This window comes from Barbatula barbatula (assembly GCF_947034865.1).
Source record: "Barbatula barbatula genome assembly, chromosome: 13".
Taxonomy (NCBI): domain Eukaryota; kingdom Metazoa; phylum Chordata; class Actinopteri; order Cypriniformes; family Nemacheilidae; genus Barbatula; species Barbatula barbatula.
The window spans coordinates 18,694,195-18,718,779 of NC_136776.1; the positions used below are offsets into that span (position 1 = coordinate 18,694,195).

At 40.5% G+C, this 24,585-nt stretch overlaps 1 protein-coding gene across 1 annotated transcript; it reads left to right on the plus strand.

Annotated features, from left to right (window-relative positions):
• Positions 1–738: 738 nt before the first annotated feature.
• Positions 739–24,560, plus strand: hcn2b (hyperpolarization activated cyclic nucleotide-gated potassium channel 2b; the record flags this gene model as incomplete). The annotated part of the gene is made up of 8 exons (XM_079472053.1): positions 739–1,589; positions 3,371–3,794; positions 6,245–6,406; positions 9,768–9,986; positions 15,986–16,132; positions 16,274–16,514; positions 20,082–20,246; positions 22,295–24,560. The coding sequence occupies 8 exons, from the start codon at positions 739–741 to the stop codon at positions 23,158–23,160; spliced, it is 3,075 nt and encodes a 1,024-aa protein (XP_079328179.1). The 3' UTR covers positions 23,161–24,560.
• Positions 24,561–24,585: the final 25 nt, after the last annotated feature.

Below are 24,585 nucleotides of genomic sequence, written 5' to 3' on the forward strand. Positions count from 1 at the left end.
AATAAATTGAATCAATTTTGGAATAAGGCTGTAACATGATAGGTGGAAAATGAAGCGCTGTGAATACGTTCTCTAAATCGCCGGCAGGTGGCGACATGTACTCAATTATTTGCCAAAATCAGGGAGAGGGACTACTATACGTGACTGAACGCTCTCAGGACTGTAACAGTACTTCAAATCACAGTTTATATAGTAGCAAGAAAAACATTTGTAAGTTTAAGTATTTTAAACTATGCAATATTACGCGGCAGGCTACAGAGTTTGTAAAAGCTTTTATTAAACCTTTATTGAGCTTAGTCCTACAGAATGTCAAATCTACAACTTAACTTTCAAAAGAAAGCCGTCAAATACTTATAAAACTAAATTTCATTTAAGCAGTAAAAGGCTGTTGCTTAAAACTGAATTTGAAAACGCAAGCGTTTGGGGTTTTAAGCAACATCCTTTTACTGCTTGAATGAAATTGTGCTCAATTTGTCCATTTTCGGGTTAATATCCATACATCTGTTCCTCTGTTGCGTAATGTTTCGTTAATTGTTCCGAGAGAGAGAGAGTAGTGATTGTGATGGGTTACCAGGTAAGGGAAGCAACTGCGACTGCAGCCATGGCAACGCGACTGGTGTAGTTGTCTCCTAGTATGTTGGTGACATTGGGAAGAGTGAAGGACCGTATAGGCATCCTGTCCACGTCTGCGCTTTCGCAATCTGGCTGCGTCAGGACAGACCCCAAAGCAACCCCGTCATGGACGAAACAGAAGACGGCGATGAAGACCACAAAGAGACACAGAGGAGCGACATTCCTGACCCTTCCTCCAAGATTACGAATTTAACACCAGGAGGGGGAGCAACGGCATCAGTGAGCTGGATCTCCAACCACAATGATTTACGCGTCGCGCACGACAAAGACTTCGCCTCTGTCTCATGTGGACGCGCTACGGAATCGGCGTTCCTGTGCCAGGGAGATGTCCCCGGGTTCACAGACCCGGTCACCAGGGTTGGCGCGGAAAGGACCCTAGAAGCCGCCGGCTTTGAAGGTGAGGAGGGCACCGGTATGAGATGCGTAATCAACGGAGATTGCAGAAGAGACGCGGTCACCTCCGGGAGCTTGTCCTCAATTCTCTCTAAACACGAGAAGCATACAGGTGGAGGATTCCCAGCGTCTGTATGCCACTACACCACCGCCAGCATGGATGGCTCTGTCACACCTGCGGGATCTTTGGCAGCACAGGGTCCAGGGGCCGAGACGGCGAGCCTGGGGGCCCCAAACGCTCCAGCAGACAAGAGAGACTCCAGAGTTTCTTTCTCGAACGCGCCTAGCAGAAAAACATCCTCACCTGCCCACGGAGCCACCCCGAACCAGCAACCAGGAAATTCTGTCACCTTTCCTAAATCTGAAGATGGACAGATTTTGGCGGATGAAGGGGATACCAGAGACAATCAAACTTACATGCAAAGACAGTTTAGTTCCATGCTGCAACCCGGGGTTAATAAATTCTCACTGCGTATGTTTGGCAGCCAAAAGGCAGTGGAAAAGGAACAAGAACGAGTCAAATCTGCTGGCAATTGGATTATTCATCCCTATAGTGATTTCAGGTAAGGACGTTGAAATTAAAGGAACAGTGAGATTGCCACCCTGTGAAGATTGTTACGGTCACAGTTAGCCACGATCATGGAGGGTTCAGATGTGTTTTATTTGATTATTTTGTAAGATTTGGGATCAGTCATGAACCAGTTTGGCATCTGTACTTTCATGTCGTCGGGTGTGCATAATTCGCCAGACTATTTATGGAAACCTTGTGCGTAAAAGCCGGACAAACTATTATTATAAATGACGCATACTACACAAGTTCAGATATCATCCCCTTGTCCCCTCAGGATAAAGTAATGCAAATTAAACTTTACTTCCTCTGGCCTTCCGAAAGCTGATTTGGACATGACGCCACAGGACAATGCGCACGATCTGTTTTAAACTAAACGATTTGCATGATATAAGACATTACTTCAAATTTGCAAATACATGTATGTCCGGATGTGCCAGCTTTGCGCGTACTCTGAACTATTAACGAATTGCATTAGTGACATCACAAGCATTGTTTTGTTTTATGGTTTATTTGTTGTTCTACAAGCCGCCACTCATATATACTCTCCGGTGATCTGCGCTTAATTTTCTCCCAGGACTCGGAGCAAAGAGGGCGTTCTCGAATACAAACAGGTTGATTTTCTATCAATTAAACCAAAGTCCACGGGTTCCCCACTCTTTGTAGTACACAATATATATACTTGCAATGGAGTAGGCAAGTACTCAATTCTATATGAGAAATCACGAATTGTTACCCTTATCGTTTTGCAACACGAGCATCCGCGATTTTTACGCATTTTAGTCATTGTGTGTATGTGCGTTACGAGCGCGCCAGATGATTCATGCATTTGTCTCTTCTTTCTTTTCAAGTCCTCACGTTTGTTTATTTTTAAGCACGCGTAGTTAGGCTGGTGGGTGATCCCATATTGTTTTGATTGTGAAAAGAAACCAGTCGTTGCATTTCAACACCGTTATGATTAATATAGTTGAACACGTATTCATATTACAACCTTTTCTCGAAAGAGCTCCGTTATGATCGCCTTAGAAGTTTAGGTACCAGTACCACAGACAGCGCCAGAAACGACTGATACTCAACAAAAGAGTCCACTTGGACCTTCATTTCCCATTATTTAAAATCGGGTTAAGAATTCACACCCCGGTTCATCCTGGTTTATGCCCCCAATGCATCTGTGTTTATTTGCGTCCTTGCGGTGACCTTGTACGGGTTTGGGTAACTGTTATTTATTGGTGTAACGTTTCGCAATATTGATCTCATCCAATGGGCGCTACATCACGCGAATTCTTTTTTATTAGGGCCTGTCTCGCGTCTCTCCTCTTGTCTGCGAGCTGCGTGTTTGTCAAAGCTCGGGTTATTTATAGGGTGTATCCCTGTCTCAGTGAACGCACGAGGACTCGCATTCCTTTATTAACAGGGTGTGCCCGAATCCATTGGATTTAAAACGTCCAAGGAATATATTAAATAAAAAACATTCTCATATAACAAATGTTTATGCATTAAGCCATAACTAATGATTCCTTTCGTGCTTTGAGGATTCTTAGATAGCTTTGCCTTTTTATTTCTCTCAAAAGCAGTTATTTCAACCCACAATTGCATGATATACTGTATTAAAGAGCATATTTTTTGATGTCTTAGTAATATGCAGAGTTTAATATATTATCCATTCCGTTCCGTGCCACCCATGCATTCATCATAACTCATGTTTTGCAATTTCATTAGAATATTATTCAGTCGTAATTCCTGTTGTATGACTGTTCACCTGTATTTCCTTTACAGGTTTTACTGGGATTTCACAATGCTAATGTTTATGGTGGGCAATTTGATCATCATTCCCGTGGGCATCACCTTCTTCAAAGAGGAGACATCCACGCCCTGGATTCTCTTCAACGTTGTGTCCGATACATTCTTCCTCATGGACCTGGTGCTGAACTTTCGCACAGGCATTGTCTACGAAGACAACACGGAGATAATACTGGACCCTGTGAAGATCAAGAAAAAGTATCTCAAGACGTGGTTCGTAGTGGACTTTGTATCTTCCATACCAGTGGATTATATCTTTCTCATTGTGGAGAAAGGGATTGACTCTGAGGTCTACAAGACGGCCAGGGCGTTGAGGATCGTCCGGTTCACCAAGATCCTCAGTCTGCTGCGACTCCTGCGACTGTCCAGATTGATTCGTTACATCCATCAATGGGAGGAGGTAAGATCAATGATAGTCAATGTCAACAATAACAGTATGTGTTCAGAGTTGTTTGTGATGGAAAATGGATTCAGTTTCCAAGAAGCCCGTTCTGTGGGTTTGAAACCCAAGGGACAAACATATATTGTATACCATGTGGGTAACCGTCAATGCAAAAGTCTCTCTAGAGTCCCATGCTTCCATATGTTCATTTTCCTGTTGAACTCTGGTTCACTTTATTTCTGGTGCGTGATTGCAAGAGAGCGAATGCGATCAATGATGCTATTCATTGATCCCCAATATCCCCTTTTAGGTGATTTTGTGGGTGACCAATTAGGCTCTGGGGTTAATTAACGTAACCCTAAGTAATCAACCTTTGCAAACATTACTAACAGCAATGGACTGATGGTAAAAGCAGTTCATTGCATCGAAATTGCATGCGAAACCAAACCGATGCTTAAAAACACTTGACACAGCTCTTGAGAATCTTTCACCTGATTACTCACAGAACGGCTGTTACGACTGACACCACTGTGAAGTTTCGCCTGGGGTTGAACTGACTAACGATTCATTCATATGTGTAATTTTCTCCATCAAACGGGAAAATTATGGTCATGATTACACAGTGGTAATGCGTGCGGGCATGGACCTCAATTACTGAATCAACCTTGCTCAGCGGCGCAACATCCGCTCTGCCCAGAGTTTGATTTCCTTATGGCTCTTGATTGCATAGGCAGGTACATAAATCTTAACAGTTCTTTCAAAGAAATTGTGACCAGATGGTGGAACCCTAGTCAATGAGAATTTAATTGTTGAGTGTTATATGAAGAACCTGTTCATTTTTGTGCTATTAAGTATTCTTAATTGAATGGCCGATCGGCAAGAAGCATTTTTTTAACATTTCCCTTAAAGGGCCAGTGTGTAATATTTAGGAGGGTCCACTGACAAATGCAATATCATATATGTAACTATGTCTTCAGAGGTATGAATTATCGCATTGGTGCATATGCAAACAAAGTCATTGTTCTATAGAGAATGTTGCGCTGACCTCACGCCGTTTTAAAGGCTCGGTGGCCATATTTGTAGGTGGCAGTGGCTCTTTTCTGCTAGCGAGTTCAGTTCAATGTTGTTAACTTGATTTATTCATATTTCCCACCGCTTCTAATTCTCTTCACACAACTGTATGTAAAAGCAAGTTGAGAGCCGTAGTAAAACAAAACAATCGCGTGCAAACAACCTCCGAAGATGGCGGCACCGCCCCAGCATGCAACGTCGACCGTGACGTCAATTACTCCGCTCTATACAAGACATCACATGAGTGCAAATGTTTTTTTTTGTAACAACATTTCGTTAGTCAAACATTATAAAGACCAAGTGTGAGCAGGAATCACTTGCGAGAAAAACAGCAACTACAGCAGCAAAATAAATGAATGATAAATAAGTAAAATGGTAATAATAATAATACAATAAATGGTGATAAATAATAATAGTAAAACAAATAGTCATAAAAAGTATTGTTGATATTTAGCATGGATTGTTTATTTCAACAACTTCCAGTGCTTTCCACATTGTTTAAAATCATTGAACCCAATCAAAGACTTTGTTACAGCCGTTGGCCTTATGTTTATCTTCAACAGTCATGCTCTTGCCGGTTTTACGTTTTGTTTAATATCAGTTTGAAGCTCACGTCCCTGCTTTTACTCAGCTAGATAAAGCAACAAGCTCCGTAGACGTAGATCTCAATTACCGCACAGCCAAGGATTCTTCAACAGCATCTCTGTTTTTGGCTTAGTCTCTATTTAGGGCATTTTGCTTTATTCAGGTGTGACAGCCATCATTTCTGATACAGAAAGCAAGTGTCGAGACTGTCTCACTCAGCCACATGAGGCATTACCCTGGACAGCTGCCAGATCGCTTTTCAAGCAGCAGTCCTCTTCACTTTGTTACCACAAACAGACTGCGCGCACTGTTGTTTCCTAGAGACTCATTCTTTGGTCACAAGTTCCTCTGTCAGGGAGAACGTGATATCAGTTTGGGCACATTCCTCCTTCACCATTCACAAGCATGTTTGTACCGTTATGACCCGACAGGTCGTTGAATCTAATCCGGCAGACTGGATAGTACCCATTGGATAAAGCTTTGGCGCAAACCCTGTCCAGCTGTTTCCAGTGCATTATGGGCGTTTTGGCATATTCACACAAGAACAAATCTAGAGGTCACAAATAATCTGCAAGGTAATGCAAGGGTTCAGAAACAATTGCTTGTTAGGACAATCCTTCCAAAAATGAAAAAGATAAACCTTTGATAATTGTGCTCATAGGAAATCAAAACCTCTAAAGCTGCTTGTCCTTCAAACTGAAGAGCAATTACCTGTGTCTCTGTTACAGAAAAAGTAATGCTCTGCTTTATCCTCAATATTCTCTTTGCCCTTAGCTACTCAAATCTAATGTTGCTCTCTTCTTGACTGGCAGATCTTTCACATGACCTATGACCTGGCCAGCGCCGTGATGCGCATTTTTAATCTGATTGGCATGATGCTTCTGCTGTGCCATTGGGACGGTTGCCTGCAGTTCCTGGTGCCCATGTTGCAGGACTTCCCGTCGGACTGCTGGGTGTCCCTTAACAAGATGGTGGTAAGTCTTGCCTTGTAACATCTTGCATGTATCTTGGTTTATTTTCTAAAAATGTATTCCTAAACTCTCATAAAATATTAAAAACCTTTATCCTCAACAAGGGAACCCTTTATATGTTTCACGAACACCCACCACCACCTCATAAATAAGCAATTCCTGGCAACCCTTGGTGGATGTCAGAGCTTCAGGATGCCACAAGGTGGTTAAACTCAAAATCTTATGGTCATTGTCCCACATGGCTAAGTGAGAAACAAACAAATAGTTTGGTGTAGGTGCTGTTCCACAATTGGTGGGGGCTTTAATCACTTTCAAAGTCCACCAGAGACTTAGATCGAGCTGCCCCTTGCTGCCCACCATCACCCTTCTGCTCTAGAGCCCCTGTTTAGTCTGGTCTGGCATTGTTTGAGTGTGTGCTACAGTGATGACATTAAGGGACCATAAACTCTTTCTTGTAAAGTGTGAAATGTCAGACGACTTCAGCTGGACGTACGATTTATGTTTTGGTTACTTAAGGATTCACATGCACTGTATGTGAAGCAAAGGCTTCTAGTGTGAACTATTAGTGACAGAAAGGATCATCGACCACTAGCAAATGACAACTTTTCCAAGAAAAATCTTTCATCATTTATTCACCCTTATGTCATAACGTTCTTTCTTCTGCAGAAGACGAAAGAAGATATTTGGAAAAAATGTTGTGAACCGTTAGTCCCCATTGACTTGCATTGGTTTTGTGTCCATTCAATAGAAGTCAATGGTGACCACCATTGTTCGGTTACCAATATCTACGTGTCCATTCAATAGAAATCAATGGTGACCACCATTGTTCGGTTACCAATATCTACAAAGGAAGTCTAGAAAGGAATGAAATTCATCGGATGTTCTGGTAAATGCTGATCAATTTGGGGATTCCATGTCTGGTCATTCATTTTGTTCGTAGTCTTTGTGACATGCTCTTATGTCTTCAGACACGATGCGATACGTTGACAGATTTTACAGTATGCAGGTATTTTTGTCGCTGACATTGCCCAGCAATCAAGGTCAGCAGAATTTGAAAGGCAGATCACTTGAATTGAAATGCGCAGCATTAAACGATCTGTCCCATCATTTCAAGTGTGTGTCTGGGTTTATCAACAAGTCCTTGTTTAAGCCATCAATGTTTCACATTCGCAGAGGGGTAGTTAAGCAATAGTTTAGAAATATGACTGTTTTTGATGTGTAAACAATCCAAAGCACAAGAACTGTGCCTTTAAAATGTAAATGTACGTCCCAGTTTATTATTCATGTGTATTATATGGACAAAAGTTGCCAGTATATTTGAAAAAAAATCACCTTTTATTTCACTTGCCTTTAAAGGGTTTAATATAAGATTGAATAAACATAATTTTCATTTTAAGGCGAACCATTGCTTTAAGGTTGAGTTTAAAAATTGAAATTCGATTTTGACTTTCATAGTTCCAGGTGGTTTAGCTGTTCACCTGTCGCTGTGTTTTCTAGCACCCGATTGATCAATGCACCCCTTTGATCCCTTTTGATCCAGCTGAGGCCTGTGATCCATGACCTAGCATCATCAAATCTGTGTTTGCACGGCTAGAATCCTAAATAAACCACGTGCCAGAACGGTCGAGTGTGCTTCAAGTTTGAGGAACCATTCAAAATGAAAATTGGCAACAAACACAAGCATGTTGTTTGCCATTTCATTGACTTGTATAGTGTGTTCCAGTCCAGGTTTTATTTAATTCAATCCATCTCCATAGGGCTTCTTATCAAGAAAATGTATGGGAACCAACTGTTATGCTAGTCAAGCTAAATCAATTTAGCCATAAAGTCTCTTAATTCATCTCAGTCCCAGTGGGCACAAATAACAGAAGTTTTAATACATGCTAAGTATGCAAACGTAGGCATAATTACAAAGCTTGTGTATCTTAATGTGTGCAAATCATTTATTAGCAAAGTACAAATCATGCTAAAATAATTATACAGCATTCAACCTCTATTATTTTTATGTATAAGCATGAGTACTTAATTATCATTTTATCTCCTTAGACATTTTAGCAGGGACAGAATGTCGAACACAAGGCATAAGGGTGGTATTGGAGTGCGTTGCATTCATTTGCATACTTTTAAACTGAGAAACAAATTGCCTCATGCATGTATGTTTTAGAATAGAGTTTAAGATTTTACTCTTTTCAGATTTCAAGATTTCATATTTTAACTTTGCGTAAATATGTTATCTCCTTTGGCAAAGAAGCGAAAACATGACGACGCCCTGTGTCACCCACCTTCAAAAACGAGGGGTGGAGTGAGCCGTTGGTTGCAATTCATAACCTCACCACTAGATTCTGCTATATTTCATACACTGGACATTTAATAGGCTACTCGATCGGTAAATTAGTAAATGGGTGGGAGTAAATACACCCACAAGCTAAGTATACTTAGAATACTTTTGAGTATATCTCTATTAAATGATTGGGTGACAGTAGACTGAAAGTATTCTTTGTATCTTAGTTTAAAAGGCCTGTTTTGGAACACTTATCTTTTTTTAAATACTTACTAAATCTTGCAGTGGAAGGTACATTTAAAAAATGTAAAGAAATAATTCATTTCAGTCGACGTTTAGTGGTTTACTTTTGCTTATTGACGGGTAAATACAGTCATCAGAAGCATGTGTCAAGCAAACAAACAAAGCAATCAGATGCATTTTTTTCTTCTGAGGCTTATTTACATATATTATACAAATACATATACATATGTATTTAACCACAAATATACGGACTGACAGACAGACAGGCTCTGCAACTATATATAGCTTTCTCCATGCCAATTCCGGCAAGCCTCTCCTCATCTTATCTCCTTCACAAAGTAATTCCACTGATTACCCATCGCCCCGTTTTCCATTTCTCGCCCCAGACATCCCCCGCTTCATCATTCAAAGTCAACCACAGCCCCCTTGACTTTATCTCTTTGATTCAGAATTGTCATAGCTTTGTCTAAACCCGGCACGAAGTGAATGCAAATCAGGTTAAGCACATTCCGTGGGGACCGGTCAGGTCAGTTCTGTAAAATCAGCCCATTATGAAAGGAAGCGAAGCATCTTAGTGCGGTAGCTGAGGTCTTATGCAGATATCTGCCAGAGAGGAGACTTTATGAGATCATCCCGGCTGAAATAATAATCAGACAGCTACTCAATAATTGCCTAAAGCCGCAGAGAGAGAGAATATAGAATGTGCAGTAAGTTCATAGCTAGTCATAGAAGAAGCTAGTTAGAGTTTTGAGCTCCTTAGTTAAGATCTGCCATGGACATCATCAACACAATATTCGTTTCATCATGAAGTAATCAAAGTCCCTTTTGTTCTCCTTCCAGAATGACTCCTGGAGCGAGCTGTACTCCTTCGCCCTGTTCAAGGCCATGAGCCATATGCTGTGTATCGGGTACGGACGCCAGGCCCCTGAGAGTATGTCCGATATCTGGTTGACCATGCTAAGCATGATCGTGGGAGCCACCTGCTACGCCATGTTCATAGGCCACGCCACCGCCCTCATACAGTCGCTGGACTCGTCGCGTCGCCAGTACCAGGAGAAGGTGGGTGCCATGCTGCCTAAACACACACACACGCACCGAAACACCTGCAGATGACCTTCTCATGTGTCGCCGATCGTTTGATCTCGCCAGATCAAAGTCGGTCCCCATCATCTGTTTGCAACCTCTCAGGCCAGCTACCCCAACAGCCGAGGATTCTGGGAGTTTTCCGCAATCTGCTCTCCCTCACATCTGATCAGTTGTCTGCCCCTCCCACTGCTGTAATTTGGTCGTCTTTGATTTCTAAACACGGCATCTGGTGTTTGTTTACACCTGCGACTCTCGGTTCGCAGCTTGTGACGTGTCAGGAACTATTGGGTTTATCTTAAGTGTGCAGGGTTGTGCTGACTTCCCTCTGGACATGGCTTGTTTCGTGTTTCTGGAAGTAGATGATGATTGGTGTGTGGAATAGGGTATTAAGTGAAGAGATGTTTTTTAAGGACAACCAAGTAAAAAGTTCTGCGTTTCAAGTTATCAGAAAATCCCGTCAGTCAGGTCACATTACAAATCAATTCAGATAAAAATGTGTCTTAAAAATAGTCTTGCTTAGCAGTTTTGACTGATGGTCAGGTACAAATATCTACAAATTCTCAAATCAAAGATTTAGTCTTTCTTTTTATAAAATAAATATTTGAATTATGGAAGTTTATGTTTTTATCTAGACTTTTACTACATAATTCAACATGTGTTTTTAGTATAAACTTTAAGTCAACGTACCAACTAGTTGAGACAGTAAAAACTTTCAGACTTTATTTAAAGAAACTTTATTTTCTTTGATTTCTTTTGTCACTGTCCCTGTGAAGTCAATCTATCTTGTAATTCAAGTTTATTTTCTTACGACGCTGCAAATATTTAAAAACTCACTTCATTGTTTAGAAAAACAAGTTTTTTATTTTAAGTTATTTCACTTCAGTAAATTTTTTTTTTAATTTTTTTTTAAAGCTTGTTGAAGCTTGAACTTTTCTTACCTTACTGACAGATATAATTAGCTTGTTTTAGGAATAGATTCCCTTAATTTTGAGTAATTTTACTTTGAGTTATAGAACTTTTGTTCACGGGTTTCCCCTTGTGGTTGATAAGCGCAATTGTCTGTTACCAGTGTTGTAAATAATGTCGCTGTATAAGCTTCCCCGTGGTCACCGCACATGTGAATTTATTTACTAAGCTGATGGAACCGGCCAATGCAGAAACGTTGTTTGGAAGCCATGTTGCACTCCTCCGCTGGCTGGGCTGTGTATACCGACCTACAACACAGAACTAACCAAGTGTGTTTGTAGCCGCTAAGGGGCTGCTCATGTAGCAGCGGGACTAGAATTAATCCGGTTAAGAGTTGTTCTACCACAGAAATAATTTTTTTAAGGTCGAAAAACTACAAATTGTTGCTTTAAGAATTGTTAGACATTTGTACTGGAAAACAAGACAAAATGTATAGAGGCACACCTTTCTGCTAGTCTTTATTAAAACTTATCTCTTTTTTACTCTAAACTCTGAATATATTAGGATAACACTTGAAGAAATGATTTAATGGTGAGTTTCCCCAGAAGAGCTGTCAGTGGAGCTCATCAAATCTTGCTTGAGGCGATAGACTTTCCTCTTCGTTAATCATTAGCAACAGAGCCGCTTTATTGTCTGATAGCAGGGCTGTTAAGGCCGAGGGGAACTGGAGTGTGGTAACAACTTCACAAAAGCTATTCTTTGATTTTGAAAAAAAAGAATATGGTTGACTGCTCGTAGTTTAATCCTGCTTATACAGAATAAACATCTAATGCGGCTCATTTGTACCAAAACACTGACATTGATGGGAAGTCTGGTTCATGATTGCTGTGCATATTCACGGCGAAGGGGATCTCACAGGTGGGACGCGAATAGTGGTTCTCGTGCTTAAAGTTTAACTAAAAATTATAATTCTGTCATCATTTACTTACCCTCGGTCAATCCAAACCAGACTTTCTGATATTAGATATTTTAAAGAATGTTGGTAGCCAAACAACACTGACCCCCCATTGACTTCCATTGTATGGAGACAAAATCACTGAGACATTTCTCAAAATATCTTCATGTTCCCAAGAATAAAGAGTCATATACAGGTTTTGAATACATACGTTGTGGGTCCCCCATCATCTCATCACGTCCAACTCATCCTCCTGCGCAAAATCCAACAGATTGCCACAAAGCAACAAATGAATGGGACGTTACGCATTACGTAATGAGAACTGCATTACTCAACGATGGCTTTCAAGCACCTGTTTTATGATTATATAGATCTCAGATCAGCTTTCTCTCAGATGCACCCTAAGGGATCTGTGGTTGTATGTACAGGTGTGCTGAGATGTAATGATCCAGCTGTATCAATCGACTGTTGCAGTTAAAATGATTGATCACATTAAATATGACATATGGCGTAGTAACTGCTACAATGGAGATACAGTAACCGCTAGGTATGTGATGTATGCATTTGATTTGACAATCATTTATTACTTTTTCTCATGTAGAAGTTGAGAAGAATATCAGCGTTTTCATTTTAGGTATACTACAGAGGATATAAGGGTTTTGCATTACGTTGATTATTACTTAACCGTAAACCATAATCCAAGTTGGCATCAGATTTTCTGTGGTTTTAAATGCAGCTGTAGATGAACCGACGGAGCATATGGATGGAAAGCTCCAGTACAATTCACATGAAACAGACTTTCAACCCTTTCCCTCTGTGACCACAATGACCTCGATGCTTTGGCAGATGGTCATGATGAGAAATATACCATCTCTACGGCATTGAAAGGCATCCCCGCCCCTCTGATGTTTCAGTGGCTTTACTGAATTATTCGATTCATGAGCTGGCCCAGTTTAAAAGTAATTCAGTCGTTCATTTGGAGACAGAATGAGCAGAATTAAAGAAAACGTTCATCCATAAATTAACATTTAGAAACTTGTCTTTCACTCTCATGTCGCTCCAAACCCTTTTCTATCTGGATCGACTATCCACTGTCAGGGTTTGAAACGACACTGGTGACAGAATTCTCATTCAGTCGGGTATTTTAGGACAAAGGTGATCATCTCCAAAAATATTACACAACACCGCATAAGCTTCCTAAATCCAAAAAGTTATGATTGTTAATCTTCCTGCGCAGATGTTGCCAGATCTGTTGCTTGTTTGATTGAAGCTAGGCCAATGCTAGCTCTGTCCTATATATTGCTCTCTATTCAAAGATGTCATGTGTATTTTTTCATGTCAAAGAAACGGCAGAAAATTTCCTCCCTTGGTGCCTTCTAGTGAAAAAAAAGTGTTCTCCATTAAAAAACGGCCAGTCATAGCTTTGAATGAGCGTTCATAGTAAATTGTTGTTTTGTAAATATTAACTGTATATCAGGGGATGGGAAAATTGCTGTACCTGGAGTAGTGCGTCAAAAATAGAAACGATGCGTCCGTCCAGTGCTTTCAATGAAAATGTAAAGACGTTTTGTCACCTCACCACAAGCCAGATCTGACATTGATCCTGGTTCCGAGTTTTTTCCAGTCTTTCCAACAGATTATACACAGACTTTAAATCATGATTGCAACACGGTCTGCGTAATTGTCTTCGGCTCAACACCTTGTCTTACTCAAGACTGACTGAATCGAAAACAACAGAAAAGAGGCTTTCTTGATCGAAAGGGACAAAGTGCAAATTACAGAGTTTGTCGAACTGGACGTGTCAAGGTTGCTAACTGATGGTGTGCAAGAAAATATATAAACTTGGTTGTGTCAGTGTTAAACAGAGACCAACTTTTTGGTCCAAAATCATTCCTGTATTTCAGAACTCCTGTATTTTTATAGTATGCAATGAAATCATGGATTCATTTATATTTTAGGTTTCAAACAGACATGGCTGGAATTGCAGCTTTAAAGGGATAGGTCATCAAAAAAAGTCATAATTTATTCACCGTATTGTCATTTCAGACCTGTATGACTTTCTCTCTTCTGCAAACACAAAAATAATTCACTTCTATTGTATGGACACAAAACCGATGCAAGTCACTGGGTACCGCCGTTGTTTGGTTACATCAGTATATTCTCATGTAATTTATTCTGATGCACAATGGCATACAGGGTGTGTTTGCACCCCTGGCTGTTCCTGTCAGTCGTGTGCGTTTGTATAATTCTCTTATCCAGTTGTAATTAATTAAGAATGGAATTAGATTAGGATTCAGGGCGGATTACAGAAACAAAAGGCTTTTTATAAAACAGCTTCATGATGGGATTTCCACTCCGAGCTAATTGAAGTCACTCACTTCTCCTCCCATGATTCCTCACCCACCGCCAAAAGCAATGATGAGTAACAGTGTCCATGCTAACAGATAACGTGTTTTTTACGAAACGCTCTCTGTATAGCAGTTTGTCCGTTTAGGGCTTCTGTAGATCTGTAGAAACAGCGTTAGCTCATTCTTAGGTCATACAAATGTAACGCTTCATTATGTAAGGTCTTTATACACCTCTGATGACATAGTTATGTATATTATATTGCATTTCTGTCAATAGCTCCTGCTTAATCTCACACATTGCCTGCGTACCGAGAATGCTTGTGTTAATACTTTTGTAAAGTCAGAATCATAAAAATGATGTAAATATGTCGTTATTGAACAGAATCAAATACTTTAGTTTACACAACATGCTGTATAACAGAGATTTATGTTCCTTGTTTCTATACATCTAAGGCTCCTTGACCTGTACAAGGTTGAGGACCTTTGAGCTACAGCTTCTACATCTGTCAGACATTGTTGGATTTAATTACATGGAAACCTTTTCCTCTCATTGCTTTGCTCTACACATGGTTATTGGGTCTTTCCTTTTGTTAGTTTCCTCAGTTTTGTTTTTTACTTCTTGATATTCATCCATGTATGGATTCTATCCCTGGCATGAGCATCAGATCGCACCCTGTTAGTCCCTCTGAGAATCGACCCAAGGCACGTCTAAAGCTGAGCGTATGTCACGGCGCACATACCGACAGTTATTACCCAAATGCCACCTTCATCCTACACCACCTTTCCATCCACGAGGTCACTAAGGAGCGTCAACCTTCCCCCACATCATTTTCTCACTGTGCACATGACCCGCTAGAGTCGATTTCTGTGGGGATATGACAGATGAGAGGACGCGATGATGCTTCACAAATATTGTAACACATGGTTCAAATTGAGCAAACTGTCTGTGATAGAATCTAGACTTTTTGACACAAAAGTAACTGTAACCTTTAGAAACACACAGAAAGATAGACATCTTGTAAGGTAAAGACATAGTATCTAAATTTTTTTAATTTTCTTGTTGTTGGCCATTATTGCCCTCATACATCAGTGTGTGAGGTACTGTCGCAGTGACGCATTACAAAGCTGTTATTAACACACTTTATAACCGCCATGCTCTACCATTCAAAATGAAGACTGTTATTTAACCTGCTACTTTGCAATATTTGGAGTCGTTTTCTAAATCTGACACTTATGTCGTTTTGCTGTCCGGTTAAATACAGTATACTATTTCATAACATCGCCAAGTGGTCACCATGTTTTAATGAACATGTTTGGTTGGATTCATTATCATTAGTTGGCTTTAGTCAGAAACCTTTCTGTTATATTCGCTTTCATACAATAATGCATACATGGTCAAAATAATAACCAGAAAGCCATAACAACAGACAAAATAATCAACACGGAGCGTGCCAGAAATATAGAGTTTATCTATTACTTCTGCTTGGAGAACATCACATTATCATATGGTCTTGAGTGGGTCACATCCACTGCAAATAACTCGCTTTGATGTTTCCAGAAATAGCAGGAACGCCCAATGTTTTCCAATAGAAAAACAAGCCTGTATGTTTAATTATTTACTTTGTATAGTGATCCCGCTCCTCTCCACAACAGAGGGCATGTTGCTTTTGACATGGCAACTCACACATTGGTGTTTTGGTGAAATGTTGGTTAGCAATGATGTTCTTTAAAAGTTTTCATTGCGTGTTCTTCTATCTTTTCAGTACAAGCAAGTTGAGCAGTACATGTCTTTCCATAAACTTCCGGCCGATTTCCGGCAGAAGATCCACGACTACTATGAGCATCGATACCAGGGCAAGATGTTTGATGAGGAAAGCATTTTGGAGGAGTTGAACGAGCCGTTACGAGAGGTACAGTGTTCACTTGGTAAAGCATTGCGTTATTGTTAATGGGACTGATTTCCAGGAAAAACATACTGATAAAAAAATGTAAAGACTGAAAGCACTGCCAAACGTGTAGAATTAATTTCTTTGTTTTTTATCCACCTTCAGGAAATTGTCAACTTCAACTGCCGGAAGCTGGTGGCGTCTATGCCTCTCTTCGCAAATGCAGATCCCAATTTTGTAACGGCTGTGCTAACGAAACTCCGCTTCGAAGTCTTCCAACCAGGAGATTACATCATTCGCGAGGGCACCATCGGCAAGAAGATGTACTTCATCCAGCTTGGCGTAGTCAGTGTTTTGACCAAAGGGAATATAGGCATGAAGCTCTCCGATGGCTCTTATTTTGGGGGTAGGAACACACATCGCGATCATTTCATTTATTGTAAGACTTGATGCATGTCGCAGTAATTTTTATGCAAAAAATTATGATACTTTGAAATTTCTGCAGAATAACTTTAGATAATATACTTCACATTCTGATGAAAATACCTTTAAGATCACAAATTATGAAGATACTTTGAAGGATGCGTGATGTTTACGTTCTTGTGTATCTTTGCGTCGAATCTTTGCTCCCTCTTAAACCCTAACAGCTGCCTCCCGCTGAGAATATAGTGATAAATATCACTGACATTTAAGCATGTCTCCTTCCTTTCTCCCTCCAGCGAGCTGTGTCCCATTTAAAATGCTGCAAGGACAGAGTGCCGGGCGCTGGTGATCCAGAAAAAAGCCAGTGCTTTTTCCACAGTCTTTAGGGCATGGTCTGGCTGGGCCACAGTCAGGAGAGGCACAGAGTTCAATGAGACTATGAACATACCACAGGCTCGGGGTCCTGAACGAGGGCCACAGATAAGAACAATGTGGCTAATTAAAGAGCCCACTATGTTCCATTTTTAAGTGTCCTAATATTGTATTTCAGTACCCGACAACAGGTTTAAATGCATCCAAGGTCTAATAACGCTGTAATTTTCTTCAAATATGCATTTAATATCACCCCATTTCACAAAGATATCTAAACGGTTCCCTCCAAGCAATTCGAAGATTCAGTTTCTCTAAGAGCCCTCCCTTCCACAAGCCCACTGTGCTCTGATTGGTCGGCTACCCCAGTCTGTTCTGATTTGTCTTTCCGCATAGACACACAACTACATTTCAGCTCCTGGAGGCATAAAGATTATTTGTAAACAGAGATACTAAGGTTACAAAATGGCATCGATTTGTGTCGATAAAGACACTTATGTAAGCGAAAGGACTAGAGATGCGCGGATGGGCCATTATTTCATCCACAACCGCATCACAAAACACATCATCATGTCAGGGTGACGACTAGGAAGAGCTGGTTTTGCAGACTCTCCTTAATTTCCGTTAAATTGAGGTTCTCACGTACTTCCATCTCTGATAATAACAAGCCGTCTGCATAGACTCGACTAAGTAAAATTTACATCAGGCAGTAATTTGGCCATTTCAAAGTGTGCTTGATTTTTTTTGGATGTAGGCATAGTCAGATAACAATATTTAACAATGTTTACATATATTTTTCATTTGATTGGTTCAACCGCCCGCCACCCGCCCGAATTTGATTAAAATATAAATTTTCTTCACGTCATCCGCCGTCCGCGGCTGTAACCTCCAACCGTGCATCTCTAGAAAGGACCCACAACTAAACAGTAAACACAGTATAGTAAAACCACATTAATGCTCTAGCCGCAAAGCTAACGTAACTGACTTATGGGCCCAATTTGGACATTTTCATCTAGGGGTGTACTCACTTTTGTTGCCAGTGTGTCGAGTAGTTTTGAGGGGACAGCAAATGTACACTGTTCTACAAGCTGTACACTCACTACTTTACAGTGTAGCAAAGTGTCATTTCTTCAGTTTTGTAAAATATTTAATAAAATAATTAGAAAAATGTAAGCGGTGTACTCACTTCTGTGTGATACTGCAGGCATGTTACAGTACATCACAATGTCTGTATCATTTTTCCATGTGCTTCTGTGATGTCACCTTTGTTCGTGCAGTTGTGATGATTAAGAGCTTGCACGTGATATCACATGCTCCGTGTGCAGCTGTGAAAAGTGACAGCTGGGGTGAAATTTAAGGCACCTAATCAAAGATTTGACACTTCTGTTTTGCACGGTGGGATGTATCAACCCAAACTGGGCATTCGTGATTTGTGGCAGGCTGCTGTTTTTGCAGGGTTATTATTGGAGGTGCTTCTCAGAGTTTTTTTGGCAGTTCAGGCAGCATGTTAGTTTCTTGTTTAGCTGTATCAAATATACAGTTTTGATCAATATACCGGTTTGTCGCATGATAGCGGCCAATGTATCGGCTTATAATAAATCAAATATGTCAATCATCAAAGATACTTGATTATCAAACCTGGGGCCTCATTAATAAAATGCGCGTTCTCACAGATTTGATCGTAAAGCGTGAAAAATGCTAAATTAATGAAAATGTTCATATATAGCACGCTATTTCCCGATCATTTGCGATTTATAGATTTCACATCCGATAGATATTATGAATCACACGTCCGCACTTCGAGTAATAGTTCACCCTAAAAGTTAGCCTCAAAATGTAGAGAGAATGTTTACACGAGACCGTTTTCAACTAAAAAAGGAAAACTAAGCGTTTTGGCTGTTCATTTACACGAAGATGGCATTTTGGGGGACTGAAAACGCAAACTTTTGAAAACGGGTCTCAAAATGTGCCGATTTACCAAAACTATGTCGTCATACGCATGCATACTACACGCTTAGTCTGTAGGCATGTGCGAGTATTCCCCAAACAATATTGGCGGCCTCCATATTGGCCGGCAAAGTGTATTAAAAGCGCTTTTGGATTAATACAATGTATACGGATGTGCGCAAGAACGTAGGGTTTCTTTATAGCGCAACAGCACCATCCACTGGCCTGGCATGCATAATACATAGTGTTTATTTGCTTTCCCTGATCCATGTAAATGCAGATCGTTTTGATAACGCTGTCGTGTGTATGTGAAACTTTTCAAAAACACAAAGAAAAAACTTACAAACATGTAAACATACTCTGTCACCCTCAATATGTTCCAAATTTGAATACATTTCTTCGTTTTGCTCAACACAAAGAAACATATTTGGAAGAGTGTTAGCAACTGAGATTTCTGGTGCACCCATTTCAGGTCCTTAGATGCCACACTGGCCCTGTTGAGAACTACTTGGATCTCAAGGGAAAGTTTGGAATCTTCGAATATGTAATGAAATTCCTCAAGAACATAAATAGGATTTTTAAAACAGTGTGGCATCTAAGGAACCCCCAAACAGTGTCTCAAGGATCTTTAAAATTTTAGAGTGAGAAAGCTATCTGACTCATTCTTTGAAAGGTATGAAATCATTTCTTTTGCTTTGGGGTATTCTAAGCAACTATGCGTGATCAACCTTGAAGCACACTTTCATCTAATATGCCCTTATTAATATGTAAACGTTACTCACAATAAAAGATGTATTGATTTTCTAAAACAAGCACAATCCACTTGTATCCACAGTGGAGCATTCCTCTGTAGGGATGAGGGACATTTTGGTTGTGATAAGAACTTTAATGAGAGAGAGAGAGATGTGCCAACCCTCTGAAGTGTGACCACATTTCCAGCCGAGTAGATCCCAATTGATGGGTTGACCCTAGATGAGTCAAACCCTTCAGTCTTCAATCTTATATCTCATATACTTTATATTGCAAGTTGATTCAAAGTGCCAAAGCTAACACATCCCTGCCCCAACATCCTAAGATTAACATTGTCTGATTTTAGTTTTTATAAGTATTATTGTGTCCAATATATAATGAGTTGTAGATTTGGTTTTCTCAGCTTCCGTGTTGGTTCACAATAATTCATTTTCACAATCTTTCCTTAATCTTGAACCATAACCAGGTCTTATTTCTTTCTCAGAGATCTGCTTGCTGACCCGTGGAAGACGAACCGCCAGCGTGCGTGCAGACACCTACTGCCGGCTGTTCTCACTCTCTGTGGACAACTTCAATGAAGTCCTGGAAGAGTATCCCATGATGAGAAGAGCATTTGAGACGGTTGCCATTGACCGACTTGACCGGATAGGTATGTCAATTACCTATAGAGTAACACATAATTACTGGGACAGTAGCAAAAAAGTGCCATGGTTGCCAGATCTCTGTGACAAAACTAGCCCAATGACCCATCCCTACTACTTTAACTCAATATGTAGAAGTGATTTTGAGCAAACAGTTCTTGGGCAGTTTGACTACACCCTGTCATTGATCCTACTATGGTAGTCAATGGGGCCAAGAACTGTTTGGTTACGAACATTCGTTGAAAAATATTTTTCTTAGTAATTTATATAGGTTTGGAACAACCAGACAGTCAGTAATTCATCACAGAATTGTCCTTTTTGGGGAAACTATCACTTTAAAATCACTCATATAGAGGTTAATCATAGTTCTAATCACAGCCTGTTTTCATAAATAATTTCTTACCGATCATACTTTAAAAATGGCTTTAATAAACCTTTGCTTGCAGAATAAAAAAGCCATGGCAACAGTTTAAAAGTTGCTCAATATCAGTGGATCAAAAAGTGTGGACTTGGCAATCCTACATGGTTGGTTGTAACGCTAATACTGTGGTGTTCTTTGAAATAAAATCACCATATGTCGTTAACTTGAAGCTGTTAGAAAATATCTATACTGACTGTTTTAGATGTTTAAATACAGCGATGGATTTCTTCATTTGTATTTTTCCGTACAAGTATAAAAGAAAATCATGCTACATTGAGGATTGAATTGATATTTGTTCTTTCGAGAAAAATGTGACACAGCTAACTCTGACACTAGCATAAAACAGGTTAAGCATTGCCATAAAACATTCTTAGGTGTACAAGTCACATATAACTAATTTAATGCTTTTATCCAAAGCGATATTATACTATATATTTGTTTCGAAGTATGTGCAATCCTCTGGGATTGAACCCACGACCTTGGCAATGCTAGTTTCATGCTCTTACCACTGAGCTACAGGAAAGCATCCACGCTCGGACTTTCATTGGTCACATCTGTGGGCCAGTCCCTTCCAAAATTAGTTAGTCAACAATTATTTTGCCAATCCTGGCTTGTCTTCAGCACATTAACATGTCCTTTGCCAAGAGAGGCTGCCTACCTGCCCTCCCCAACCCACATGGCATCCATTCAGGATGCTTTTCTTATCTCCCAAGATCAGTGTGCTGATGTCACTCCTTGTCACATGATCACCTTGGTTGTTTACATATGGGCCACTCCGCTGCTGTTGCCATGACAGCCAGATTCCATAAAGGATCAGTTCAGCTCATGGAAGGGTTGATGTTCCAGCCACACTGCAGATCTGCTATCACAATCGCATCACAATACCCTATTATCTGATTTATCAATGTAAACAGTGTCATAATTGCTTTTATATGGCATGTCTGAAAGATCAAGGAAACAGGGTATGTTTGCTATGTCACGCATCCTATGATGTACGCAAAGTAGCCGTGGAACTAAAAGGAAACCAAGAGAAAGTGTTATTTGTGCGTGGACTTGAAGGTGAGATGAAACGAAGGTGATGATGGGGTCCTGCTGGCGGGAACTGTGCGAAGGATGTCATTTTAGCTGCAAATTGGTGTGTGTTAGCAGCAGGGTTTAGGTGATAGACATGCGCCATGTCTTGAGTTAGAGTAAGCATAGCGGTGACTCAGCAGAGGGACACATATATCATAGCTTCCTTACCCGGGCTCTGGGCTTACCAGTTCACAAGACACTAGACAAATATGCCAACTGTGAATTTAAATACTGCATTGAATATGTGCAATATGTGTGGATAGTCATCATTTATTCACCCTTATGTCATTCAAAATCTGTGTATGACTCTTTCTTCAGTGGAACACAAAAGAAGATATTTTAACCCCCATTGACTTCCAATGTATGAAGATTTATCAGTGTTTTTTGGTAACCATAATCCTTCAAAATATGTTCTTTTGTGTTCTGCAGAAGAGACTCATACAAGTGTGGAATGATATGATCAAAGAATATACATTTTTAGGTGAACTATCCCTTTGAATGAAACTTGACCATGGATACACAGACGATGCTATAACTGTTCTCAATCTGTACCTTTTCCAGGCAAGAAGAACTCCATCCTGATGCACAAAGTACAGCACGATCTTAACTCTGGCGTCTTCAACAACCACGAGAACGAGATGATCCAGGAGATTGTTAAGTACGATCGGGAAATGGTTAAGCTGGTTAAAGAAGGGGACTTGCAGAGACCCAGGGCCATGTCTATGACCACTTCGACTCATGGCAACATATTTGAACCTTCCACCAGCTCTGCCATTGCGACTCTCCAACAGGCCGTAGCCATGAGCTTCTGCCCCCAGATGGGCGACTCTCTAGTGGGTTCCGGGGCAGTTCGATCTCCCCGCATGGTGCGGCGCTTCCAAGTGGTCCAGAGCCAGACACCTCCAGGGTCCCAGTACTCCACCCTAGCCCTCGCTTCAGCTCTCGCCAGCACACCTGTCCACAGCCCCCTTGCACCTATCGGTCGAACATTTCAGTATGGTTCCAGCCCCCCTGGTGCACCCTCAGGGTCACAGCTATCCCTGGTTCAGCAACAGGTTCCAAGCCCCACGCATCGTCTACCACGCCCCAGGAGCGCTCTGAGCCAGGATGTCCGAGCTTTATCTGCCTCCCAGCTGTCTTTACCCCAGGATATGGCGCAGCCAGCTGCCATAAGCCCTCCCCAATCCACTCGAGTCTCCTCTACTTCCATCGGTCCCCCTCAGAACCTCTCAGGGTCGGTAGGTTTTCGAGGTGGCATCCCTCCAAGAATGGCTCTACCGCACCAAATGTCCATTGGCGCATTCCCTCCTGCCTCTCTCCCCCAGATGCGACCCAGCCTGGATTCAGGACTGCCCAAGAAGGATTCAATAACCAGCCTGCCAGAAACAGAACATCATATCAGATCGAGATTATCCTCAAATTTGTGACGGAGATGGAGCTGGTGGCCACTTCTTGTTGTCAGGAACGTGTGGACTTTATCTTTCACCAAGAACTTTTTCCCGTTCCCGGTCACACCTTGGATTTGACTCTCAGAATGTACGTGGTGTGACTGGCCACAAGAGACCCCTCAGACTTGACAGCATACCACAAGAACATGTCTGTACAATTCTTACACGATCAGGACTTTTAAATTGTACCTAAAATATAAATGTTAATGTAGCTTCCACACACAATTTGCCTCTTTAACATGGTATTCTTTTTTGTAGCTGTACACAAAGATTACAAATATATCCACCTCCTTTTATAAACTGTAGTATTAAGGTACAAACTGGTGTAAGTCGAAATAACGTAACATAGCTGCTTCTGATCACAATGTAGGAGCTTTTTCCCTCCTCTTAAGACGGACCGGCTAGACGATTGATATTTAACCTATTATGCACATTATTGTTATAGAAAACTAAGAAAATGATGACGTATTAAATGGCTGCTGAACAGAGTCCTAAACCACTACTGAAGAGTAATTGTAATTCTTACTGGAATGGAACTGTTTAGTTATTTTATTCCTTAAGACCAAAGTTGGCCAAACGAAAATGTTAACATGAAATATACATGTAAAGGTGTGTTATATGAAATGAAAATGAATATAATTTCATTGCCTTGATTTTGACTAAGACTGTGTGTATGTGTGCGTGTTAGCTCTGTTACACACAATGAATCCATGTCTTGATTTAGTATTGTGACACAAATCAATCTTTACGTTCCTGACTCACCCTTATGTCATTCCAAACTTTCTTCTGTAGAAGATATTTTAAGAAATGTCTCAGTGGTTTTATTTTCGTACAATGAGATCAATGTTGTTTGGTTACCATGTTTGGAATGGCACGAGGGTAAGTGATGAAAAACATCTGAGATGATTTGAGAGGTTCACACTTTTTCAAGGGACTGTAAGGTTATGAGAAAAGAATGCGAATCTGTACATTGTCGGCGATTACTCGCTTCTGAAATGTGACTGTATCCACTATCTGTTGTTTGCAACGCTAAATAACTCACTCGCCAAGGGTACCTAATGAGAAGCTGAGATCCTCTTGGTCTGCGATTCCTTGAAAATCTATTTATAATCTTCTATTACAGTGCATACATTTCACATCTTAGAAGTGAGTAGCTATAAGCGCTGTTGTAGCTTGTTTTATTTTCTCCTGAGCCATGTGTTGAGTATGAAACAGGCACAGGATTTTGTGCAGAATTGTATGCAGGGTATAAAGTTCAATGTTAATTTGAATAATCTTTTCCTTACCAAAAAAAACAGTCTAGTAAATGAGCTCTGGGCTTTGTAGTCCAAGAGATAACTTCGCCGTGTATGCTTATTAAAAAAATTATAGCTTGATAGTAATGATGCAATATTTGTCCATTTT